The 22,593-nt window shown below is 39.4% G+C and overlaps 2 protein-coding genes across 11 annotated transcripts in view; both read right to left on the reverse strand.

Annotated features, from left to right (window-relative positions):
- The window catches only part of LOC141761642 (protein-methionine sulfoxide oxidase mical3b-like), a 28,721-nt gene extending 21,875 nt beyond the window's left edge, over positions 1 to 6,846 (reverse strand). For 8 of the 9 annotated variants that reach the window (XM_074625109.1, XM_074625112.1, XM_074625108.1 and 5 more), the window contains exons 1-5: positions 6,784 to 6,846; positions 5,231 to 5,598; positions 699 to 906; positions 503 to 619; positions 227 to 328 (exon numbers count right to left, since the gene is read on the reverse strand). In XM_074625109.1, the coding sequence (XP_074481210.1) occupies positions 227 to 328; positions 503 to 619; positions 699 to 906; positions 5,231 to 5,494 (691 nt within the window). In that variant the 5' untranslated portion in view covers positions 5,495 to 5,598; positions 6,784 to 6,846. Of the gene's footprint in view, positions 1 to 226; positions 329 to 502; positions 620 to 698; positions 907 to 5,230; positions 5,613 to 6,783 lie in introns of all 9 variants that reach the window. The other variant, XM_074625107.1, reaches the window with a different exon arrangement.
- On the reverse strand, positions 6,826 to 21,406 carry svopl (SVOP-like). Of its 2 annotated transcripts, none has more exons than XM_074625116.1 (16): positions 21,178 to 21,406; positions 19,336 to 19,451; positions 18,602 to 18,702; positions 15,070 to 15,168; positions 14,494 to 14,565; positions 14,144 to 14,268; positions 13,536 to 13,599; positions 12,992 to 13,117; positions 12,764 to 12,892; positions 12,230 to 12,303; positions 11,375 to 11,571; positions 10,720 to 10,831; positions 8,326 to 8,407; positions 8,103 to 8,192; positions 7,920 to 8,033; positions 6,826 to 6,849 (listed from the first exon to the last, which is right to left on the reverse strand). In XM_074625116.1, exons 2-16 carry the CDS (start codon positions 19,448 to 19,450, stop codon positions 6,841 to 6,843), a joined length of 1,509 nt encoding a protein of 502 aa, XP_074481217.1. In that variant the 5' UTR covers position 19,451; positions 21,178 to 21,406; the 3' UTR covers positions 6,826 to 6,840. The 2 variants fall into 2 exon arrangements, with proteins under 2 accessions (XP_074481217.1, XP_074481216.1); XM_074625115.1 differs by lacking the exon at positions 6,826 to 6,849 and adding an exon at positions 7,744 to 7,835 and having other exon boundaries at positions 21,178 to 21,405.
- Positions 21,407 to 22,593: the final 1,187 nt, after the last annotated feature.

Here is a 22,593-nt window from a genome sequence, read left to right on the forward strand (position 1 = left end):
AGACTCAGCTGCATTTTGAGCTTAAAGCATGTTAGCATGCCAACGTTAACATTTACTATGTTACATTTAGCATAATGCTAATGCTATCTCTCTAACGTTAACATTTACTAAGTAAGATTTAGCAAGAAGCTAATGCTAACTTGCCAACGTTAACATTTACTATGTAAGATTTAGCATGATGCTAATGCTAACTTGTAAGAACCCTGGTTAGCATAAATCAGTTTACCTGGTAGAGTGTTCCTGCGTCCGTCTGCTCCGATGATGACATCAAATTCCAGCTGATTGACAGGATGAGACTTTGGACTCACCTCCATCCTCCAGCCCACCTCTGCACAGGTAGACAGGTAGACAGGGAGAGAGACAGGGAGACAGGTAGACAGGGACACAGACAGGGAGACAGGTAGACAGACAGGTAGACAGACAGGTAGACAGGGAGACAGACAGGTGAAGGTCAAACCTTTCAACATTTCATGAAGGTTATTAAAATAACTGTGGTTCTCACTGCGTTGGTTCTGATCTTCTGGGGGTTCCACGAGGTTCTTGAACTCCACGTTGACATGGACTTCGACCCCCAGCAGTAAGGCGATCTTTAGTAGGACCAGCTGCAGCTGACGGATACCTGCAGACAGGAAACAGGCTGTGCTGACTGGAGAATCCGGCTGTCCTGATTGGATAGGACGAACAGATCACGGACTCACTGATGTGGTCGATGGAGCTGGCGCAGAACTTCCCGTAGAACTTCTTGGCGCCGAGGCCCCGCAGGTCGTGGATGGTGAAAGGCCACAGGTGGAGAACGTTGTTCCTGGAGAAAGAGTCCCTCTTCTCCAGCAGCACCACCCGAGCTCCCATGAAGCTCAGCTCTACCGCAGTCCTCAGACCGCAAGGCCCCGCCCCGATGATCACACACTGACCAATCAGAGAGAGAGAGAAGATACAGCTGACTAATCAGAGAGAGAGAGAAGATACAGCCGACCAATCAGAGATAGAGAGAAGATACAGCTGACTAATCAGAGAGGGAGAGAAGATACAGCTGACCAATCAGAGCGAGAGAGAAGATACAGCTGACTAATCAGAGAGAGAGAGAAGATACAGCCGACCAATCAGAGACACAAGACACAGCTGACCAATCAGAGAGAGAGAGAAGACACAGCTGACCAATCACAGAGAAACAAGACACAGCTGACCAATCAGAGAGAGAGAGAAGATACAGCCGACCAATCAGAGAGAGAGAAGACACACTGACCAATCAGAGAGAGACAAGACACAGCTGACCAATCAGAGAGAGAAGACACACTGACCAATCAGAGAGAGAGAAAACACAACTGACCAATCAGAGAGAGAAGACACACTGACCAATCAGAGAGAGAGAGAAGATACAGTCGACCAATCAGAGAGAGACAAGACTCACTGATCAAACAGAGAGAGAAGACACACTGACCAATCAGAGAGAGACAAAACTCATTGACCAATCAGAGAGAGAAGATACAGCTGACCAATCAGAAAGAGACAAGACTCACTGATCAAACAGAGAGAGAAGACACACTGACCAATCAGAGAGAGACAAAACTCATTGACCAATCAGAGAGAGAAGATACAGCCGACCAATCAGAGAGAGAGAGAAGACACACTGACCAATCAGAGAGAGAGAAGACACAGCTGACCAATCAGAGAGAGAGAGAAGATACAGTCAACCAATCAGAGAGAAAAGACACAGTTGACCAATCAGAGAGAGAGAAGACACACTGACCAATCAGAGAGAGAGAAAACACAGCTGACCAATCAGAGAGAGAAGACACACTGACCAATCAGAGAGAGAGAGAAGATACAGTCGACCAATCAGAGAGAGAGAGAAGATAGAGTCGACCAATCAGAGAGAGAAAAGACACAGCTGACCAATCAGAGAGAGAGAGAAGATAAAGCCGACCAATCAGAGAGAGAGAGAAGATAGAGTCGACCAATCAGAGAGAGAAAAGACACAGCTGACCAATCAGAGAGAGAGAGAAGATACAGCCGACCAATCAGAGAGAGAGAGAAGACACACTGACCAATCAGAGAGAGAGAGAAGATACAGCCGACCAATCAGAGAGAGAGAGAAGACACACTGACCAATCAGAGAGAGAGAGAAGACACACTGACCAATCAGAGAGAGAGGACACAGCTGACCAATCAGAGAGAGAGAGAAGATACAGTCGACCAATCAGAGAGAGAAAAGACACAGTTGACCAATCAGAGAGAGAGAGAAGATAGAGTCGACCAATCAGAGAGCGAAAAGACACAGCTGACCAATCAGAGAGAGAGAGAAGATACAGTCGACCAATCAGAGAGAGAGAGAAGATAGAGTCGACCAATCAGAGAGAGAAAAGACACAGCTGACCAATCAGAGAGAGAGAGAAGATACAGCCGACCAATCAGAGAGAGAGAGAAGACACACTGACCAATCAGAGAGAGAGGACACAGCTGACCAATCAGAGAGAGAGAGAAGATACAGTCGACCAATCAGAGAGAGAAAAGACACAGTTGACCAATCAGAGAGAGAGAGAAGATAGAGTCGACCAATCAGAGAGAGAAAAGACACAGCTGACCAATCAGAGAGAGAGAGAAGATAAAGCCGACCAATCAGAGAGAGAAGACTCACTGACCAAACAGAGAGAGACAAGACACAACTGACCAATCAGAGAGAGACAAGACACCGCTGACCAATCAGAGAGAGAGGACACAGCTGACCAATCAGAGAGAGAGAAGACACACTGACCAATCAGAGAGAGAGAAGACACACTGACCAATCAGAGAGAGAGAGATGATACAGTCGACCAATCAGAGAGAGACAAGACACACTGACCAATCAGAGAGAGAAAAAGCTCATTGACCAATCAGAGAGAGAAGATACAGCCGACCAATCAGAGAGAGAGAGAGAAGACACACTGACCAATCAGAGAGAGAGAGAAGACACACTGACCAATCAGAGAGAGAAGACACAGCTGACCAATCAGAGAGAGAGAGAAGATACAGTCGACCAATCAGAGAGAGAAAAGACACAGCTGACCAATCAGAGAAAGAGACAAGACACCGCTGACCAATCAGAGAGAGAGGACACAGCTGACCAATCATAGAGAGAGAAGACACACTGACCAATCAGAGAGAGAGAAGACACACTGACCAATCAGAGAGAGAGAAAACACAGCTGACCAATCAGAGAGAGAAGACACAGCTGACCAATCAGAGAGAGAGAGAAGATACAGTCGACCAATCAGACAGAGAAAAGACACAGCTGACCAATCAGAGAGAGAGAAAAGATAGAGTCGACCAATCAGAGAGAGAAAAGACACAGCTGACCAATCAGAGAGAGAGAGAAGATACAGTCGACCAATCAGAGAGAGACAAGACACACTGACCAATCAGAGAGAGACAAAACTCATTGACCAATCAGAGAGAGAAGATACAGCCGACCAATCAGAGAGAGAGAGAGAAGACACACTGACCAATCAGAGAGAGAGAGAAGACACACTGACCAATCAGAGCGAGAGAAGACACAGCTGACCAATCAGAGAGAGAGAGAGAGAGAGAGAGAGAGAGAGAGAGAAGACACACTGACCAATCAGACAGAGAAAAGACACAGCTGACCAATCAGAGAGAAAAGATAGAGTCGACCAATCACAGAGAGAAAAGACACAGCTGACCAATCAGAGAGAGAGAGAAGATACAGCCAACCAATCAGAGAGAGAAGACTCACTGACCAAACAGAGAGAGACAAGACACAACTGACCAATCAGAGAGAGACAAGACACCGCTGATCAATCAGAGAGAGAGAGAAGATACAGCCGACCAATTAGAGCGAGACAAGACTAACTGACCAATCAAAGAGAGAAGACACACCGACCAATCAGAGAGAGACAAAACTCATTGACCAATAAGAGAGAGAGGACATAGCTGACCAATCAGAGAGAGAGAGAAGACACACTGACCAATCAAAGAGAGAGAGGACACACTGACCAATCAGAGAGAGAAGACACAGCTGACCAATCAGAGAGAGAGAGAAGACACACTGACCAATCAGAGAGAGAGAGGACACAGCTGACCAATCAGAGGAACATACAGTGGTGTTATTATATACGTATAATAATATATAACGTATGGTGGTGTTGTTATATATAATAATTTATTTTAGATTTTGTTATATATATTAATAATATATATAATAATAGATATAACATACGGTGGTGTTATATATAATAATATATATATTAATAATATATATAATAATAAATATAACGTACAGTGGTGTTGTTATATATAATAATATATTTTAGAGTTGTTATATAATAATATATATAAAATAAGTAACATACGGTGGTGTTATATATAATAATATATGTATTAATAATATATATAATAAAAATAAAATGTAAAGGGGTGTTGTTATATCTAATAATATATTTTAGATGTTATATATATTATATATATATATAATAATATATAACGTACGGTGGTGTTGTTATATATTAATAATATATATAATAATAAATATAACTTACGGTGGTGTTGTTATATATTTCAGATGTTGTTATATATATTAATAATATATATAATAATAAATATAACGGACGGTGGTGTTATATATAATAATATATATAATAATAAATATAACGTACAGTGGTGTTGTTATATATAATATATTTTAGATGTTGTTATATAATAATATATATAAAATAAGTATTGTATGGTGGTGTTAGATATCATAATACATATATTAATAATATATATAATAATAAATATAACATACAGTGGTGTTTTTATATATAACAATATATTTTAGATGTTGTTATATAATAATATATATAAAATAAGTAACGTATGGTGTTTATGTTATATATATTAATAATATATAACGTACGTTGGTGTTTTTATATATAATATATTTTAGATGTTATATATATCAATAATATATATAATAATAATAAGGAACCTACAGGGGTGTTGTTATATATAATAATATATATTAATAATATATATAATAATAAATATAACGTACGTTGGTGTTGTTATATATAATAATGAATTTTAGATGTTGTTATATATATTATTATATATACAATAATATATAACGTACGGTGGTGTTGTTATATATAATATATTTCAATAATATATATAATAATAATAAGTAACGTACGTTGGTGTTGTTATATATAATAATATATTTCAATAATATATATAATAATAATAAGTAACGTACGGTGGTGTCGTTGCAGACCCGGGCCCTCAGGTACTCCTGCTGAGCGGCCCGTCGGTCCAGTTTGGCCCACAGTGCGTTGGCCCTCCAGTAGTTGAGGCGGCGTTTGATCGGTCGGTACAGCGGCCTCTCGGCGGCGCTCCGGTCCAGCTGCAGATGTTCACACACCTGGCTGAAGGACAACAGCGCCGCCCTGCAGGTCGACGCCGACATGAACTCGTCGAACAGCTCCTGAGCTCGGCATTCTGGGTACGACTCATCTCCCATGGCGACCCCAAAAGCTGCAGGGCACCATGGGAAGGGTGTCACCTGCTGATGATGTCACTGACGGACTCCAGCTCGCCGTCTGACGTCGGAGAGAGGTCTTCACTCTGTTACAGAAACGCTGGACGGATTAAAACAATAAAACAATGGTGGACAGTAACTATGATCATTTACTTAAGTAAGAAAGTACTATGTTATTCTCTTATTAACTTAAATGTACTATGTTATTATATAAAATATAACATCATCCTCTGTGTATTCTCTGTACTTTAACACTCTAGACGAGGACTTTTACTTTCAATACTCTAAGTACTATTTGATGAAAGTACTTCTATACTCGTACCATACTGAATTATAATGTTGAATACACAGATTTTACTGATTAAACTAGAAAATTCCTAAAACAAATGAGTGTGTTTGTTTTACATGTTAATGAGAAGCTGCAGCTTCAAACATCACACAGTGATGATGTCATAATGATGTCACTGTGTTCAGGTCACATGACCTGTCTGAGTATGTTTGTGTGTGTGTGTGTGTGTGTGTGTGTGTGTGTGTGTGTGTTAACAGAGTGAATAGAAACAAAGAGGTTCATATAGAACAGATCCATCAGTACCAAGCACCAACACACACACACACACACACAAACACACATACATGCATGCACGCACGCACGCACGCATACACGCACGCACACTTTAGCTGTAATTTCATAATAATGAACAAATAATTAACCTGTAATTTGGTGCTAATAATTAACAAATGTACAGATAATAATCAGAGACAGAGTTGTATCCAGATTATAGGTATTACAGGTATTACAGGTATTATAGGTAGAGTAACCACTACAGCAGGTGAGCACATTATAATAAAACAATAAACTTAAAATACAACAACAAATACGAGGCAGCAGGAATATTTACTTGTTCTTTATATACATTAAACATTAGAGCAAAGTTCACAGAAATATCTCTGATAATTATTTGTTTTTTATTACTCTGTGTGACTCTACGGTGACACCAATAACACCAATAGCACCTATAACACCTGTACAGGTAGACGGCACACCTGAAACACTGAGACTCTGTGTTATTAGCTATTATTTACTATTAGTGTTTATAATCTGTCTGTTTGGTTTCATTCACGATATCACAGTTATAATGTTCAGATCTATAGATGTGTTAAATGAGTGTTTATCTATCTATCTATCTATCTATCTATCTATCTATCTATTTTATCTAACAGTTATAATGTTCAGATCTATAGATGTGTTAAATGAATGAGTGTTTACTCACGTCTCAGAGAGCTCTCCGTCTGCAACGGCTGCCAGCCGACGTCTAAATCCACTTTAATCACACACTCTGCAACACACACACATACACACACGCACACGCACACACACACACACACACACAGTGTAACAGACACACACACACTGGAGGTCAGGGGGCGGGGTCAGTGGACAGCAGGCTCCGCCCCCCTGAGGACAGACAGTAATCTGAGTGTCAGAGCTAACAAGCTTAACGAGAGGAGATCAGGAGATCATCTTCATCTTCATCAGGCTCACTGTTAAAGATCATCTTCATCTGCATCTTCATCAGACTGAGCAGCGCCATAGATTAGAATATAATATTTTAATATAACTTGTTAAATGTTATTTCAGTAACATTTACAATAGCATAGTCACCAGAATTTAAAGATACGTGGCAAACTAAGCTAAACAGTGAGACTACATCCAGACTGCTTTAGTTTAAGCTTGTGTAGCCAAGGGTTACGTTGCACTTATATTATTTATTTTTGTTTATTTTTATTATGTTTATCGTGCATGTTCATACCACGATGACGATGGAAATACGATTTATCGCTCAGCACTAGAGTGGAGGCAAAAAAAAATTATCCCAAACTCACATTTAGCGTCTTTAATGACTGAATGAGTCATCTGTTATTTATTCATGAGAAACATGAAAACTTCAGCAGAACAACACATGTTCATCTTACTTTAATAAAAACTTTATTTACAGTTCAATTAGCAGAAGGATCAACTCCTGTGTGACGCTGATAATAAAAAATATGATCTATTCTACTTTTAAAGGAATTATAATGGTATAAAATGGTTCTGTGGTTCCTAAAATCGTTCATGCTGCCCCTTTATTTAATACAAACTGAAATTAGAAAGTCATCTAAATAAAGTTTTAAACATTTAACATTTGAATAAATTAACTAATTTCAGTTAATGAAGGCACAGAAACAGCTGATATCAGTAACATATTTAATACCTATACATTACAGATGTAACAATAATAAAACTACAGTAACAGTTTGTTTGGAGGCGTCGTCAGGAGCTTTGCTGAAAATAAATAAATAAATAAATAGAGTTAAAACAAAGTTAAATAAAGTTTGAACAAAGTGTGAACGGTGGTGCGTTTCTCACCAGCAGAGCTCGTCCTCTAGTTTCTATAGGCAGCAGGAAGTTTCCCAGAGCACAGATCACACAGGATAACGCGAACGGACTGAGCGCCATAATCACCGACTGAGACATCAACACCTGAAGTACACACAGAGTCAAACATCTGAGAACTCACCTGATGGTACTCTGACAGGACACCAAACCCACCTGAGCGATGAACGGAGCGATCATTCCCCCGATCCGACTGAACGACGTACAGAAGCCCATCCCCAAAGACCGGACTGACGTCGGATACACCTGAGAGACAAAAACACCTGATCAATAAACCCCTGAGAGACAAAAACACCTGATCAATAAACCCCTGAGAGACAAAAACACCTGATCAACAACCCCCCCCCCCACTAAAAAAAACAGTATAGCACGGACGTACCTCAGCGGTGTAAATATAAACCACATTAAAGTTCATGGAGACCAGAGACCGTAGCAGGAACAGCAACACTGTGAAGCCAAACCTGGAGAGAAAAACAGGGACAGAAGGTTCATAATCCTGGACCCAGTCAGACTGGAGGTCTTCATAATCCTGGACCCAGTCAGACCGGGGGACCTCATAAACCTGGACCTAGTCAGACCGGAGGTCCTAATAATCCTGGACCCAGTCAGACTGGAGGTCTTCGTAATCCTGGACCCAGTCATACCGGAGGTCCTCATAATGATGGACAGTCAGACCGGAGGTCCTCATAATCCTTGATTTAGTCAGACCGGAGGTCCTCATAATCCTGGACACAGTCAGACCGGAGGTCTTTATAAACCTGGACCCAGTCAGACCGGAGGTCCTCATAATCCTGTACCCAGTCAGACTGGAGGTCCTCATAATCCTTGACCCAGTTAGACCAGGGGTCCTCATAAACCTAGACCCAGTCAGACCGGAGGTCCTCATAATCCTGGACCCAGTCAGACCGGAGGTCCTCATAAACCTGGACCCAGTCAGACTGGAGGTCCTCATAAACCTGGACACAGTCAGACCGGAGGTCTTTATAAACCTGGACCCAGTCAGACTGGAGGTCCTCATAAACCTGGACCCAGTCAGACCGGAGGTCTTTATAAACCTGGACCCAGTCAAACCGGAGGTCCTCATAATCCTGTACCCAGTCAGACTGGAGGTCCTCATAATCCTGGACACAGTCAGACCGGAGGTCTTTATAAACCTGGACCCAGTCAGACCGGATGTCCTCATAAACCTGGACCCAGTCAGACTGGAGGTCCTCATAAACCTGGACCCAGTCAGACCAGCGGTCCTCATAAACCTGGACCCAGTCAGACTGGAGGTCCTCATAATGCTGGACCCAGTCAGACTGGAAGTCCTCATATGGAGGTTTATGGTTGATGGTCAGACTGGCTACCCAGGGAGTTTACATCGGTCATCATCGCCGGTGTTTATATAGTGCTCCGGGAGTTACACCGAGCAATTAACGAGCAGGAGACCGCGCACCCGAAGACCTCACTCATTGTTGCGGAAGACTTCCACCGGGCCAATCTAAGGAACATTTCTCCAAAACTGTATCAGCGCATTCAGTTTAACGCATGGGGGGGAAACACACTGGACCACTGCTACACCCCCTTCCGCAATGGCTACAAAGCCCTCCCCCTGCCCGCCGTTCGGCAAACCGGATCACTCCCCTTCCCCACCCTTTACACCACTACACTCCTACACTGACACCCCCCTTCCCTTTACCCCCACCTCAGCTGAAAACCTAGACTGCGCACCACCCTCACACCCCTCCTCCATGACTGCTACAGAACAGGACTGTCACCCTTCCATCACAGAGGCTGATGTTCGCTGGACCCTCCTGCGTATCAACCCACGCAAAGCGCCCGGCCCAGATGGCATCCCTGGACGTGTCCTGAAGACCTGCGCACACCAGTTGGCGGGGGTTTTCACAACAATTTTCAACCTGTCGCTCTCTCTCCGGACTGTCCCCACCTGCTTCAAATCCACCACCATCATCCCCAAACAACAGAAAGTGACCAGCTTAAACGACAGGCGCCCCATAGCCCTCACCCCAATAGCCAGCAAGTGTTTTGAGAAGCTGGTTGAATCCCTCATCTGCCCCATGCTTCCCCCCACACTCAACCCCCTGCAATTTGTTAACCGCCCAAACAGAGGCACAGAGGACACCATTGCCCACATCCTACACACCGCCCTCTCCCACCTGGAAGAAAGGGACACCTATGTGAGGATGCTGTTCGTGGATTACAGCTCAGCGTTCAACACCATATTGCCCTCCAGGCTCGTCACTAAGCTAAAGGATCTGGAGGTGAGGAGGTGACCGCCCTGGAATAGTGGTGTCAGAACAACCACCTCTCCCTGAACGTCTCAAAGACCAAGGAGGTCATCGTGGATTACAGGAGGGGGGGTTGCACTCACCCCCAAGTCACCATAAACGGTACAGCGGTGGAGAGGGTGGACACCTTTAAATACCTGGGTGTCAACATCCATAACGACTTGACATGTGCCACCCACACCTCCGCTGTAGTCAGGAAGGCCCAACAGAGACTGTACGCTCTGAGGCGCCTAAAGCCCTTGTAAAAAGAATTTCCTTTTATTATTGTAATATAACTAATTCTTTGAATGGAGCTTCCCAGCAAAAAGTATTTCACACGATTGTACTTGTATAACCGGCCTGACAATAAACATCTTGAATCTTGAATCTTGAATGCTCATAATCCTGGACTGGAGGACCTCATAAACCTGGACGCAGGGAGACTGGAGGACCCAGTGAGACTATACCAGCAGACAGAGAAGAAGAGACTCTGAGGTTCTTACATGGAGGTGCAGACGTTGAGCATCATGAACAAAACGGACGCCACCAGTTGCAGCACGGTCAGACTCATCTTCCGTCCGAAGGCGTTCAGCAGACAGATGTTTATTGGGACCACTGGGAGGACGGAGAGGACGCCATTTAGCCAAGCAACAGTAGAATCAATACAACCAGACAGTTTTCTTAAATACGTGTTTTTTAAAGTGCAGGCTGGTTGGTGTAAATCTCAGTGAAACTGTGGAGGACTTCCGAGCGACCTCCCCCAGACAGCGGATGAAACTGTGAATCTTAGTTGAACTTACGAGCGACCCTCCTAGGCGGCTGATGAAACTGTGAATCTTAGTTCAACTTACGAGCGACCTCCCCCAGAGGCAGATGAAGCTGTGAATCCTAGTTAACCTTATGAGAGACCTCCCCCAGGCGGCTGATGAAACTGTGAATCTTAGTTAAACTTATGAGCGATCCTCCTATGCGGCTGATGAAACTGTGAATCTTAGTTAAACTTATGAGCGATCCTCCTATGCGGCTGATGAAACTGTGAATCTTAGTTAAACTTATGAGCGACCCTCCTATGCGGCTGATGAAACTGTGAATCTTAGTTAAACTTACGAGCGACCCTGCTAGGCGGCTGATGAAACTGTGAATCTTAGTTAAACTTACGAGCGACCTCCCCCAGAGAGCTGATGAGCAGTGTCTGGTAGTCGCTGAGCTGGAAGGGGATGCAGTAACACAGTCCGTCCTCGTGGCGGTGTTTGATGAAATGCTTATGATCCGGGTTCGTCACGCACAACAAGTTCTTCTCCAACAGCTCCGAGCTGCCCAGCACCGAGCCGTAGTACGTGAAGGACGCCACAAACCTGACAGACCAAACACATCAGAAACTAAGTTTTCCCTTCAGGTTCAAACTTCAGAATAAAAGGTATTTGTCAGATTTATTACAGAATTTCAGAATGGTTCAGAGGGCTCATTAGTTGTGGAGTGATTGTACAATATATTGTTAAAACATTAACATCAGTTATTACACGTCTTTGTTGAATACTCCATTCTGACTTGGCTCTATTCTTTTCTCTATTTACAACATCATTAATAGAAATAGTCTATGATTTCTCCTCTATGCAGATGATACTCTGTTATATCTTCCTGTCAACACTTTTCAAAATGTCCGACTTCCTGTTGGGTTTACGGTATACCTCCAAGAGACTTTTTTGTATGTCTCAACATGTTACATATACCCACCAAATTTCATACTTCTAGGTGAAACCACAATGAGGGGCTCAATTTTAGCAGTTTTGTAGGGGGCGCTATGGAGCCATTTTGCCACACACATGAAATATATAAATATTTACCAACTCTGATTCATGTAGTGTCATTAGTTTCTGGGCATGTTTAAACACAGCGATTTCAGTAGGGTTTCGCTGACCCCAGGTCGGTGCTCGGGCCCTAATAATACTAATAATAATACTAATACTAATAATAATAAGAATAATAAAGGATGAGGAGGAAGTGAGACTTTACCATGAATACCAAAGCAGGAAAGACGTCCTCCTGAACGCTGGACTGATCAGAATCCTCCAGTTTCCTCTCTGTTCCTGAAACACAAACAAGAAGAAGACTATTAACTATTAAACGACATCCTCCGTTCATTAGAAACTGACAACAGCTGATGTAAATTAACTGAACTCACCTACATTATACTGAACTATCCTCCATTAAACACTGACAGTTGATCAGTATTATTAATAAACCTGAACGTACCAGCTCTTATATATAGAATATATTATATATAAAATATAACTGAACGTACTGATATATAGAATATATATTATATAGAATATATTAAATAGAATATATATTATATAGAATATAACTGAATGTACTGATATATAGAATATATATTATATAAAATATATTATATAGAATATAACTGACAGCTGACATATAGAATATATATTCTATATAAAATATTATATAGAATGTATATTCTAAATAATATAACTGAACTTACTGATATATAGAATATATAGAATATATAATATAATATGAAGGTACCTGCTCTGACTCCACCAGTCGTCCTGCAGGAAGAGACACTCGGTTCATTTTAGCGATTTTCTGCAGAGTCTCAACAGCAGCCTGAATGTTTCCTGCTGACACGTTATAACGAGCTGACTCTGGAATAAACTGAGACAGGTGAAGACAGGTGAGGACAGACAGACAGGTGAGGACAGGTGAGGACAGGTGAGGACAGACAGACAGACAGGTGAGGACAGACCGTCTCACCTTGAAGAGGAAGATGAGGATGATACTGGGGGTGACGGAGATCCTGATCAACCACCTCCAGCCCAGAGTGGGGACCACCGACATCCCCAGAATGATGATCAGCATGGAGCCAAACATCCAGAAGACCTGAGACACAAAAACAGAGAGCATGCTGGGAGATCTCAGCTGATGACATCACACATCAGACAGAGAGCATGCTGGGCGATCTCAGCTGACGACATCACAGAGACAGAGAGCATGCTGGGAGACCTCAGCTGATGACATCACACAGAGACAGAGAGCATGCTGGGAGATCTCAGCTGATGACATCACACATGACTTTATCATTAACATGTGTCAGGGCTCCAGACCGGCAGCTTTCACTCTTTTTACATCAGACATAAACATTATTCATCTTCTGTGTCCGTTTCTACCAAGATGATACAGGTTTATATTTTTCAGTCTGCAGACATTTAAATTAATAAAATCAAAGCAGAAAATTATAAAAAATAAAGTATAAAAATTTACTATAAATGATTATAAAATAATGAGTATTTAGACTGACCGTGGCCAGAGGCAGCAGGATGGCTCGATACTTTGCCGGGATGAACTCCGTCTTCAACACAAACCTGACACCAACAAATCATATTATATTATATATGGTTTCATAAAAACACTGAAACTTTAGTAATTAATAAGTATTCTTTGATGTGTAAGGGTATTAAATGAGGATATTTATCAGTTAGATCATAATAGATTCAGTGCGCTACGATGTGTTTCATAAACTGTGTTTTATTTACAGTAGACGTGCACTACGATGTGTTATAAAAACTGTTTTACTGACAGTAGAAGTGCACTACGATGTGTAATATAAACTGTGTTTTATTTACAGTAGACGTTCACTACGATGTGTTATATAAACTGTGTTTTATTTACAGTAGACGTACACTACGATGTGTTATATTAGTGTGTTATGATGAGTAGTGTGAAGGTGTATTTTTCTATTGTCGCCATGTAAACTGTGTGGACCTCAAGAAGAACAGCTGCTGCTACGCAAAAGATAATGTAATAATCTAAATAAACCAACAAACAAACAACAACAACAACAAGGACGTTAATGTGTGTTAATGTGTGTGTTAATGTATTATTGTGTGTTGTTGTGTGTGTGCTGACCCCTGTGACACTCCGGCGACCCCACATCCCACCATGGAGCGCAGGAAGATGAACCAACCGTACGACGGAGCGAACGACGTCAGCAGAGAGAAGTAGGCGCTCCACACGAAGCCGCCAAACACCACCTGTAGTACATGTACACAAGAGTACACAAGAATATACACAAGAGTACACACAAGAATATACACAAACACACACACAGGGAGCCAATGAGTGAACAGTATTATGTTACATATATTTATAATATAAATATTAAATATAATGCATAATACTACATACAGTATATAATAATATGTTATATAATGTGTACTATTACATCCAGTATATAATACAAAGTTCATGTTTCTGACCTTCCAGCGTCCGTATCTGTCGGCGAGGTATCCTGATAAAACTCCACACACCATGAAGCCAAGAAACACCATCTGAGACACAATACTGCAGTCAGTACTTACAGTACTACAGTGGTACATCAGTACAGTACAACAGTAGTACAGTACTACGGTGGTACATCGGTACAGGACTACTTCGGTATGTATTTATCATTATTATCACTTCAGTGACCATCAGTTCCCCCCTGAACAGCAGTCAGAGCTGGTCTAACCACCAGGTGTAACTAGGTCAGGTGTTTACAGGTAGTTACAGGTAGTATTTACAGGTATTTACAGGTAGTATTTTACAGGTATTTACAGGTAGTATTTTACAGGTATTTATAGGTGTGTTTAAATCATGACATTAACTCTCTCACAGAGAAACACTGATAAAATGGGCACAGTAAATAAAAATAACTTTGTTAATAACTGAATCATTTCAGGACCCTCTGATTCATCTCTGGACCTCTTAAAGGGTCCTGACCCACATGTTGGGAAACAGGGAATGAACAGTTATTGATTCATTGATAAATTAAATATCAATAAGCTGTGACTCACCGTGGAGACGAGAGCGACCTGCCAGTCTTCAAGACGCCACTCACATCGGATCTCTGGAGAAACTACCGCCAGCAGCATGATCTCCATCGCCTCCACGATCTATATATAAATATATATACATACATTATATACAGTATAAATATACAACTAACCCTAACTACAGCCAGCAGCATGATCTCCATCACCTCCACGATCTAGATATAAATATATATATACATTATTTACAGTATATATATACACCTTACCCTAACTACAGCCAGCAGCATGATCTCCATCGCCTCCAAGATCTATATATAAATATATATATACATTATATACAGTATATATATATACTGTATATACACACCTAACCCTAATTACAGCTAGCAGCATGATCTCCATCGCCTCCAAGATCTATATATAAATATATATATACATTATATACAGTATATATATATACTGTATATACACACCTAACCCTAATTACAGCTAGCAGCACGATCTCCATCGCCTCCACGGTCTATTTATAAATATATATACATTATATATATATATATATATATATATATATATATATATATATATATATATATATATGTGTGTGTGTGTGTATATATACTTTGAAAAGCAGGTCAAGACATTTGACAGTTGTTCAAGCCTGTTTTCTACAATTACCAACAATCTCCAAAATAAAATCTTTCCTGTCATTCGGTGATATGGAGAAAGTCATACATGCTTTAATTTTTTCCAGACTTGATTGCTGTAGCTCCTTGTATTCCTGCTTTAGTCAGAAGCAACTTTCACGACTACAACAGGTTCAGAACTCTGCTGCCAGGCTGCTAATGGGCATTAATAAAAGGGAGCACATTACACCAGTCCTGGCATCATTGCACTGGCTTCCCCTAACATTTAGAATACATTTTAAAATTGTATTACTCACTTTTAAAGCACAACTTGGTCTGACCCCAGAATACATAATGGATCTCTTAACACCCTATACGCCTGTACGTGGTCTGAGATCATCTGATCAGCTACTTCTTGCTGTTCCCAGGTCCAATTTTGTGACAAGAGGCGATCAGGCTTTTGCTGTCAGGGCTCCCAAACTCTGGAATGCACTTCCTATAGAGATACGATCATCTAACTCTGGATCCACTTTTAAAACACTTTTGAAAAAGCAATTTTTTTAGGATAGCATTCCTATAAGTATAAGACTGGGTATAAATATATGTATGTGTAGGGGTTCTACTTTGGTAGGTTTTGGTTATTAGCAAATTAATTAATAAATAATAATATAATTATTAATATTAATAAAGATTATCAATAAACATTAATAATAAACGGGGCACCACCCTGGAATCAGGGACCAATGACCAAAACGTTAATATAGTCTCATTTTATATGCTAAACTATCAATTTGGAACGTTGATTAATAATTAAATTAATAACTATAACCAAAATAGATAGTAAAGGTTGAAGGATATCGGAGTTCTTGACATAGCAGAGGTTGGCATTATTCACTCTTGTGCAACATTAAAGAGACCAGCATGTATATTCCACAAACATTTATTTACAAGATAATAAAGGTTCAAAACACAATATTAATCTAACTAAATAACTAAACTAAACAAACCAAACACAGTGTGTGTGTGTGTGTGTGTGTGTGTGTGTGTGTGTGTGTGTGTGTGTGTGTGTGTGTGTGTGTGAGAGAGAGAGAGAGAGGGGGGGGGAAACAAGATGGGTTCTTGTCTCAAAATGTCTGTATGGCCTACAAACAAGATGGCGGGCACTGTAAAACTACAAAGATGGCTGAATCAAAGATGGCGGAATCAAAGATGGCCATCAGCATGTCACCACATGACCTCTTTGTTCTTCTGAGAAGAAGGACAGAGAGGGGGGTGATGTGGGGTTAAGATTATCTGGAGCTGTATGTTTATGTTTAACTAATTCACAGTTTCTGTATGTGATCTTTATGTGTGTTAGATATGCAGTGGGTTAGAAAAGATGGTTAGTTGCATGCAAGACCTTGTCTATGTGAAGCATAAACTAAACACATCAGATGTGGCGAAGCCAGTTACCCAAAAATCAAATACAGATAAATCAACACAGTCAAACTCAATGAATAACATTAAACCAAATCAATACAAGTACTTTCTAGAAATCAAAGTTGGACAGTCTTGCTCAGCCCTGTGCGATTGCTAATGCTAAGTACTTGTATTGATTTGGTTTAATGTTATTCATTGAGTTTGACTGTGTTGATTTATCTGTATTTGATTTTTGGGTAACTGGCTTCGCCACATCTGATGTGTTTAGTTTATGCTTCACATAGACAAGGTCTTGCATGCAACTAACCATCTTTTCTAACCCACTGCATATCTAACACACATAAAGATCACATACAGAAACTGTGAATTAGTTAAACATAAACATACAGCTCCAGATAATCTTAACCCCACATCACCCCCCTCTCTGTCCTTCTTCTCAGAAGAACAAAGAGGTCATGTGGTGACATGCTGATGGCCATCTTTGATTCCGCCATCTTTGATTCCGCCATCTTTGTAGTTTTACAGTGCCCGCCATCTTGTTTGTAGGCCATACAGACATTTTGAGACAAGAACCCATCTTGTTTCCCCCCCCCTCTCTCTCTCTCACACACACACACACACACACACACACACACACACACACACACACACACACACTGTGTTTGGTTTGTTTAGTTTAGTTATTTAGTTAGATTAATATTGTGTTTTGAACCTTTATTATCTTGTAAATAAATGTTTGTGGAATATACATGCTGGTCTCTTTAATGTTGCACAAGAGTGAATATTGCCAACCTCTGCTATGTCAAGAACTCCGATATCCTTCAACCTTTACTATCTATTTTGGTTATAGTTATTAATTTAATTATTAATCAACGTTCCAAATTGATAGTTTAGCATATAAAATGAGACTATATTAACGTTTTGGTCATTGGTCCCTGATTCCAGGGTGGTGCCCCGTTTATTATTAATGTTTATTGATAATCTTTATTAATATTAATAATTATATTATTATTTATTAATTAATTTGCTAATAACCAAAACCTACCAAAGTAGAACCCCTACATATGTATACATCCGTTTCTTGACGCATTTGTACATTTATACACATTTATGTATATATAGTGTATATTTGTTTTATCAACTTGTCCTACCATTTTACCACTTCTATTATTATTGTTATGTTCTGTGATGTTCTGTTTTAGCAGTTACCATATTTGTTTTACTCTATCTGTATATATACATATACATATACATACACCTAACCCTAATTACAGCCAACAGCATGATCTCAGGGCGATGAGGGACCCCTCCATTTCCCGCGGGGTGCAGCATCACCCTGTCTGGGATTCTTTCACAACAATGACCGGCTCGCTGTTCATTATCCCTTACTTATACATATGTATAATAAAAATGTGTTCATAGAAAGTCAAGGTAAAAGTACATAATTGTGTGTATTGTAGTGAGACACCACAGCAGTAATAGATTACTTCTATAGGTACAGGTGTACTCACGGCAGCGCTCCCCATGATGAGGAACAGCATGACGTGAAAGACACCGAAGCCGATTGTTTCCACAGCTTCTTCGACAGTGAACGTCTCGTCTCCTGCTGCTGCTGAGCAGAAACATGAATTACTAAACGTATTAGTTATGATGCTGCGTTCACAACAAACACAAAGATAATTTAAACAGTGTGACGGGGATTGTTTCTGTTCATTGGAGTCACGAGGTTTACCTCCACGTAAATCAATGCCTTATAATAAAAATATATAATTATTCTGACTGATATTAATAATAATAATAATACATTTTATTTGGTGGCGCCTTTCTAGACACCCGAGGACACCTTACAAGGATAAAATTAAACATGATATTGACAGATAAAGAATAACGGTGACCGTCGATGGATTAACCGTCCAACGTTAAAATATTATAACTTTTTGTCTCCGAGGCAGAATTTACAGCCTGATGTTCCATAGTTCCCTCACACAAGGAGAAGGGTGTTGAAGTTTACAGTAGAATATTAATAAAGCTGCATCCATTACTAGAATAATTACATTAAATAAAATAATAATTATTTTTCAGATGTGGATTATTTATTTTTACATTTCTATCCAACGATGACTGTATTAGTGTAGAGAGTCGTTTATATATAAACCTCAGTGAGGTGGTGCTGCCACCTGCTGGCTGGACGAGGTCTCAGACATTGATCCCTCATCAACTTATTGATTATTGATTTCACACTCACCAGTGTTCTTGCTCCCCTCCTGGTCGTCTGAAGGCTTCTCTGCAGATTTCTCCTCCATTTCCACCTCCTGCAGCTGGATGGCGTTCACCAGCTGAGTCTTCATATAATCACCCATGCTGGACACATATATCATTATTATTATTATTATACTATATATATAACATACTGTATTTTATATTTTATATTATATATTATTATTATTATTATTATTATATATTATTATTATACTATATATAACACAATATATACAGTATTATATATTATTATTATACTATATATAACACACAGTATTAAATATTAATATTATTATACTATATATATAACACAATATATACATTATTATATATTATTATATTATACTATATATAACACACAGTATTATATATTATTATATTATATATAACACATTATTATATATTATTATACTATATATAACACACAGTATTATATATTATTATACTATATATAACACACAGTATTATATATTATTATTATACTATATATAACACATAGTATGATATATTATTATTATCATAATACTATATACTGTATATAACACAGTATAATATATTATTATACTATATATAACACAATATATACAGTATTATATATTATTATTATACTATATATAACACACAGTATTATATATTAATATTATTATACTATATATAACACAATATATACATTATTATTATATTATACTATATATGACACACAGTATTATATATTATTATATTATATATAACACATAGTATCATATATTATTATTATACTATATATATAACACAACATATACAGTATTATATATTATTATTATTATACTATATATATAACACACAGTATTATATATTATTATACTATATATAACACAATATATACAGTGTTATTTATAGTGTGATACATTATTATTATACAATATATATAAAACTGGTTGTTATATATTGTATATAAAACTTGTTGTTATACATTGTATAATAATAATAATAATAATCAGGACTCAACAGGATGAAATGGATATTTAAGTCACATTTTATTGAATAAAAAGCTTGAATATTGTTGTTTGATTTAACCAGTATAAAATCAGTATTCAGACTAATGTGTTTCTATATTCATGTTTTATTATTAAACTCCATAACTCTTATAATAATAAAACAGATTTGTGCTTTTAGAAGCCTCCTGGAGTTATTGTTTCTGTGGGTTTTATTTCACCTTAGGGTTGAGGTTATGTGAAAACCAAACCAGCAGCTCTCAGCTGGTCTCACAACATTCCTCGTTCCTGAGTGGAGATGAAAGCTCCACCAAACTCCGTTCAAAGATTCATCAATTTAATGTCCTCGCTTCACAGAAACATTGACGCAGTAAAAGAAAACATAACCAACCGAGAAGCTTTAAAGTGTTTGAAGGTGAATCATTTCTAAGCCGAATTTCCAAGGAGACGTTTTTAAAAGGTCTTTACTTGGTTTCTGCCATGTTTGGACATTTTTCCAGCCAAACTCGGGAAGAAAACATTAAACAGACAGATTTTGAACAGAGTTTGGCAGAAGGGTTTCCAGAGGTACTCTGGGGTGGGGGGGTGGGGGGGGGGGGACGCAGAGGGATGAAGTTGAATATCGGTCATAAACTGTGATTCAATGAAGCAGAAGCTGCAGACAGATATCACGGGTTAATATTAGATTATTATTACTTTAATATTAGACTATTATTAGACTACCTGTAGTAACATTAGCTTCATGTCAGCTTCACACTTCCCGCTGGACGTCAACAACAAACTGGTATCCGGCTGCGTTCAGCTTCATTTAAAGACTTAAAGGTTTTCTTATTAATGAAAGTTAAGTTACTCACACGGTTCTGAACCCTGAAACTGTCTGAAACTGTCTGAAACTGTCTGAAACCGTCTGAACCGGTCTGAAGAGGTCCGCCGGCTCTCTTCTCTTTTATTCTATTGTTTACCTGTACCTGTAAGCCAGGTGTATCAGGAAGTACCGACTGATACGTCATCGTCACTGGGCAACTGGCAGGAGGAGGGGGAGGAGGAGGAGGAGGAAGAAGAAGAGGAGGAGGAGGAGGAGGAGGAGGAGGCAGAAGAAGAGGAAGAGGAAGAGGAGGAGGAGGAAGAAGAAGAAGAGGAGGAAGAGGAGGAGGAGGAGGAGGAAGAAGAAAAAGAGGAGGAGGAGGAGGAGGAAGAAGAAGAAGAGGAGGAGGAGCATGAGGAGGAGGAAGAAGAAGAGGAAGAGGAGTAGGAGGAGGAGGAGAAGGAGGAGGAAGAAAAAGAAGAAGAGGAGGAAGAGGAAGAAGAGGAGGAAGAGGAGGAAGAAGAAGAGGAGGAGGAGGAGGAGGAAGAAGAAGAGGAGGAGGAGGAAGAAGAAGAAGAAGAGGAGGAAGAGTAACAAGAAGAGGAAGAAGAAAAAGAGGAGGAGGAGGAGGAGGAGGAAGAAGAAGAGGAGGAGGAAGAAGAGGAGGAGGAAGAAGAAGAGGAGGAGGAGGAGGTGGAGGAGGAGGAAGAAGAAGAGGAGGAAGAAGAAGAAGAAGAGGAGGAGGAGGAAGAGGAGGAGGAGGACAAAGAAGAAGAGGAGGAGGAGGAGGAAGAAGAAGAGGAGGAGGAGGAGGAGGAGGAGGAGGAGGAAGAAGAGGAGGAGGAGGAAGAGGAGGAGGAAGAGGAAGAGGAAGAGGAAGAGGAAGAGGAAGAGGAAGAAGAAGAAGTGGAGGAGGAGTAGGAGGAGGAGGAAGATGAGGAGGAGGAAGAGGAGGAGGAGGAAGAGGAGGAGGAGGGTATAATGGAGGCAAACATTCAGTTTTACTGATAAATAATGAATTACTATGGCAGGAATCCAAAGTTTCATTATTACAATATTTAGCTGGAAAATAAAGTCAAAACATTTAGAGGAGAGTCATAAGATTACAACGTTATAATAGAAATATTATGATTTTCTGCTAGAAATATTATTTTATAATAGATATATCATGATTTTATTCTAGAAATATTACGACTTTATTCTAGAAATATAATTTTATTCTGGAAATATAATTTTTTCTAGAAATATTATTTTATTCTAGACATATTACAACTTTAAAATATAAATATTATGATTTTATTTTCGACATGACTTTATTCTAGAAATATTACGACTTTATCATAGAAATATTATGATTTTATTGTAGAAATATTATGATCTTATAATAGAAATATTATGATTTTATTCTAGAAATATGATTTTATTTTAGAAATATTACTTTATTTTAGAAATATTATTTTATTCT

This window comes from Sebastes fasciatus, chromosome 23, assembly GCF_043250625.1.
Source record: "Sebastes fasciatus isolate fSebFas1 chromosome 23, fSebFas1.pri, whole genome shotgun sequence".
NCBI lineage: Eukaryota > Metazoa > Chordata > Actinopteri > Perciformes > Sebastidae > Sebastes > Sebastes fasciatus.

Bases quoted from the DNA above. Each gene is read 5' to 3' on its own strand.
- svopl (XM_074625115.1), bottom strand. From the start codon at position 19,450: ATGGGTGATTATATGAAGACTCAGCTGGTGAACGCCATCCAGCTGCAG. The intron at 13,600-14,143 runs GTCAGCACACAC...TGTTGGTGTCAG, and splicing joins GTCGCCGGAGTGTCACAGGG to GTTTGTGTTGAAGACGGAGT. The intron at 12,893-12,991 runs GTGAGACGGTCT...CACCTGTCTCAG, and splicing joins TCCTCATCTTCCTCTTCAAG to TTTATTCCAGAGTCAGCTCG.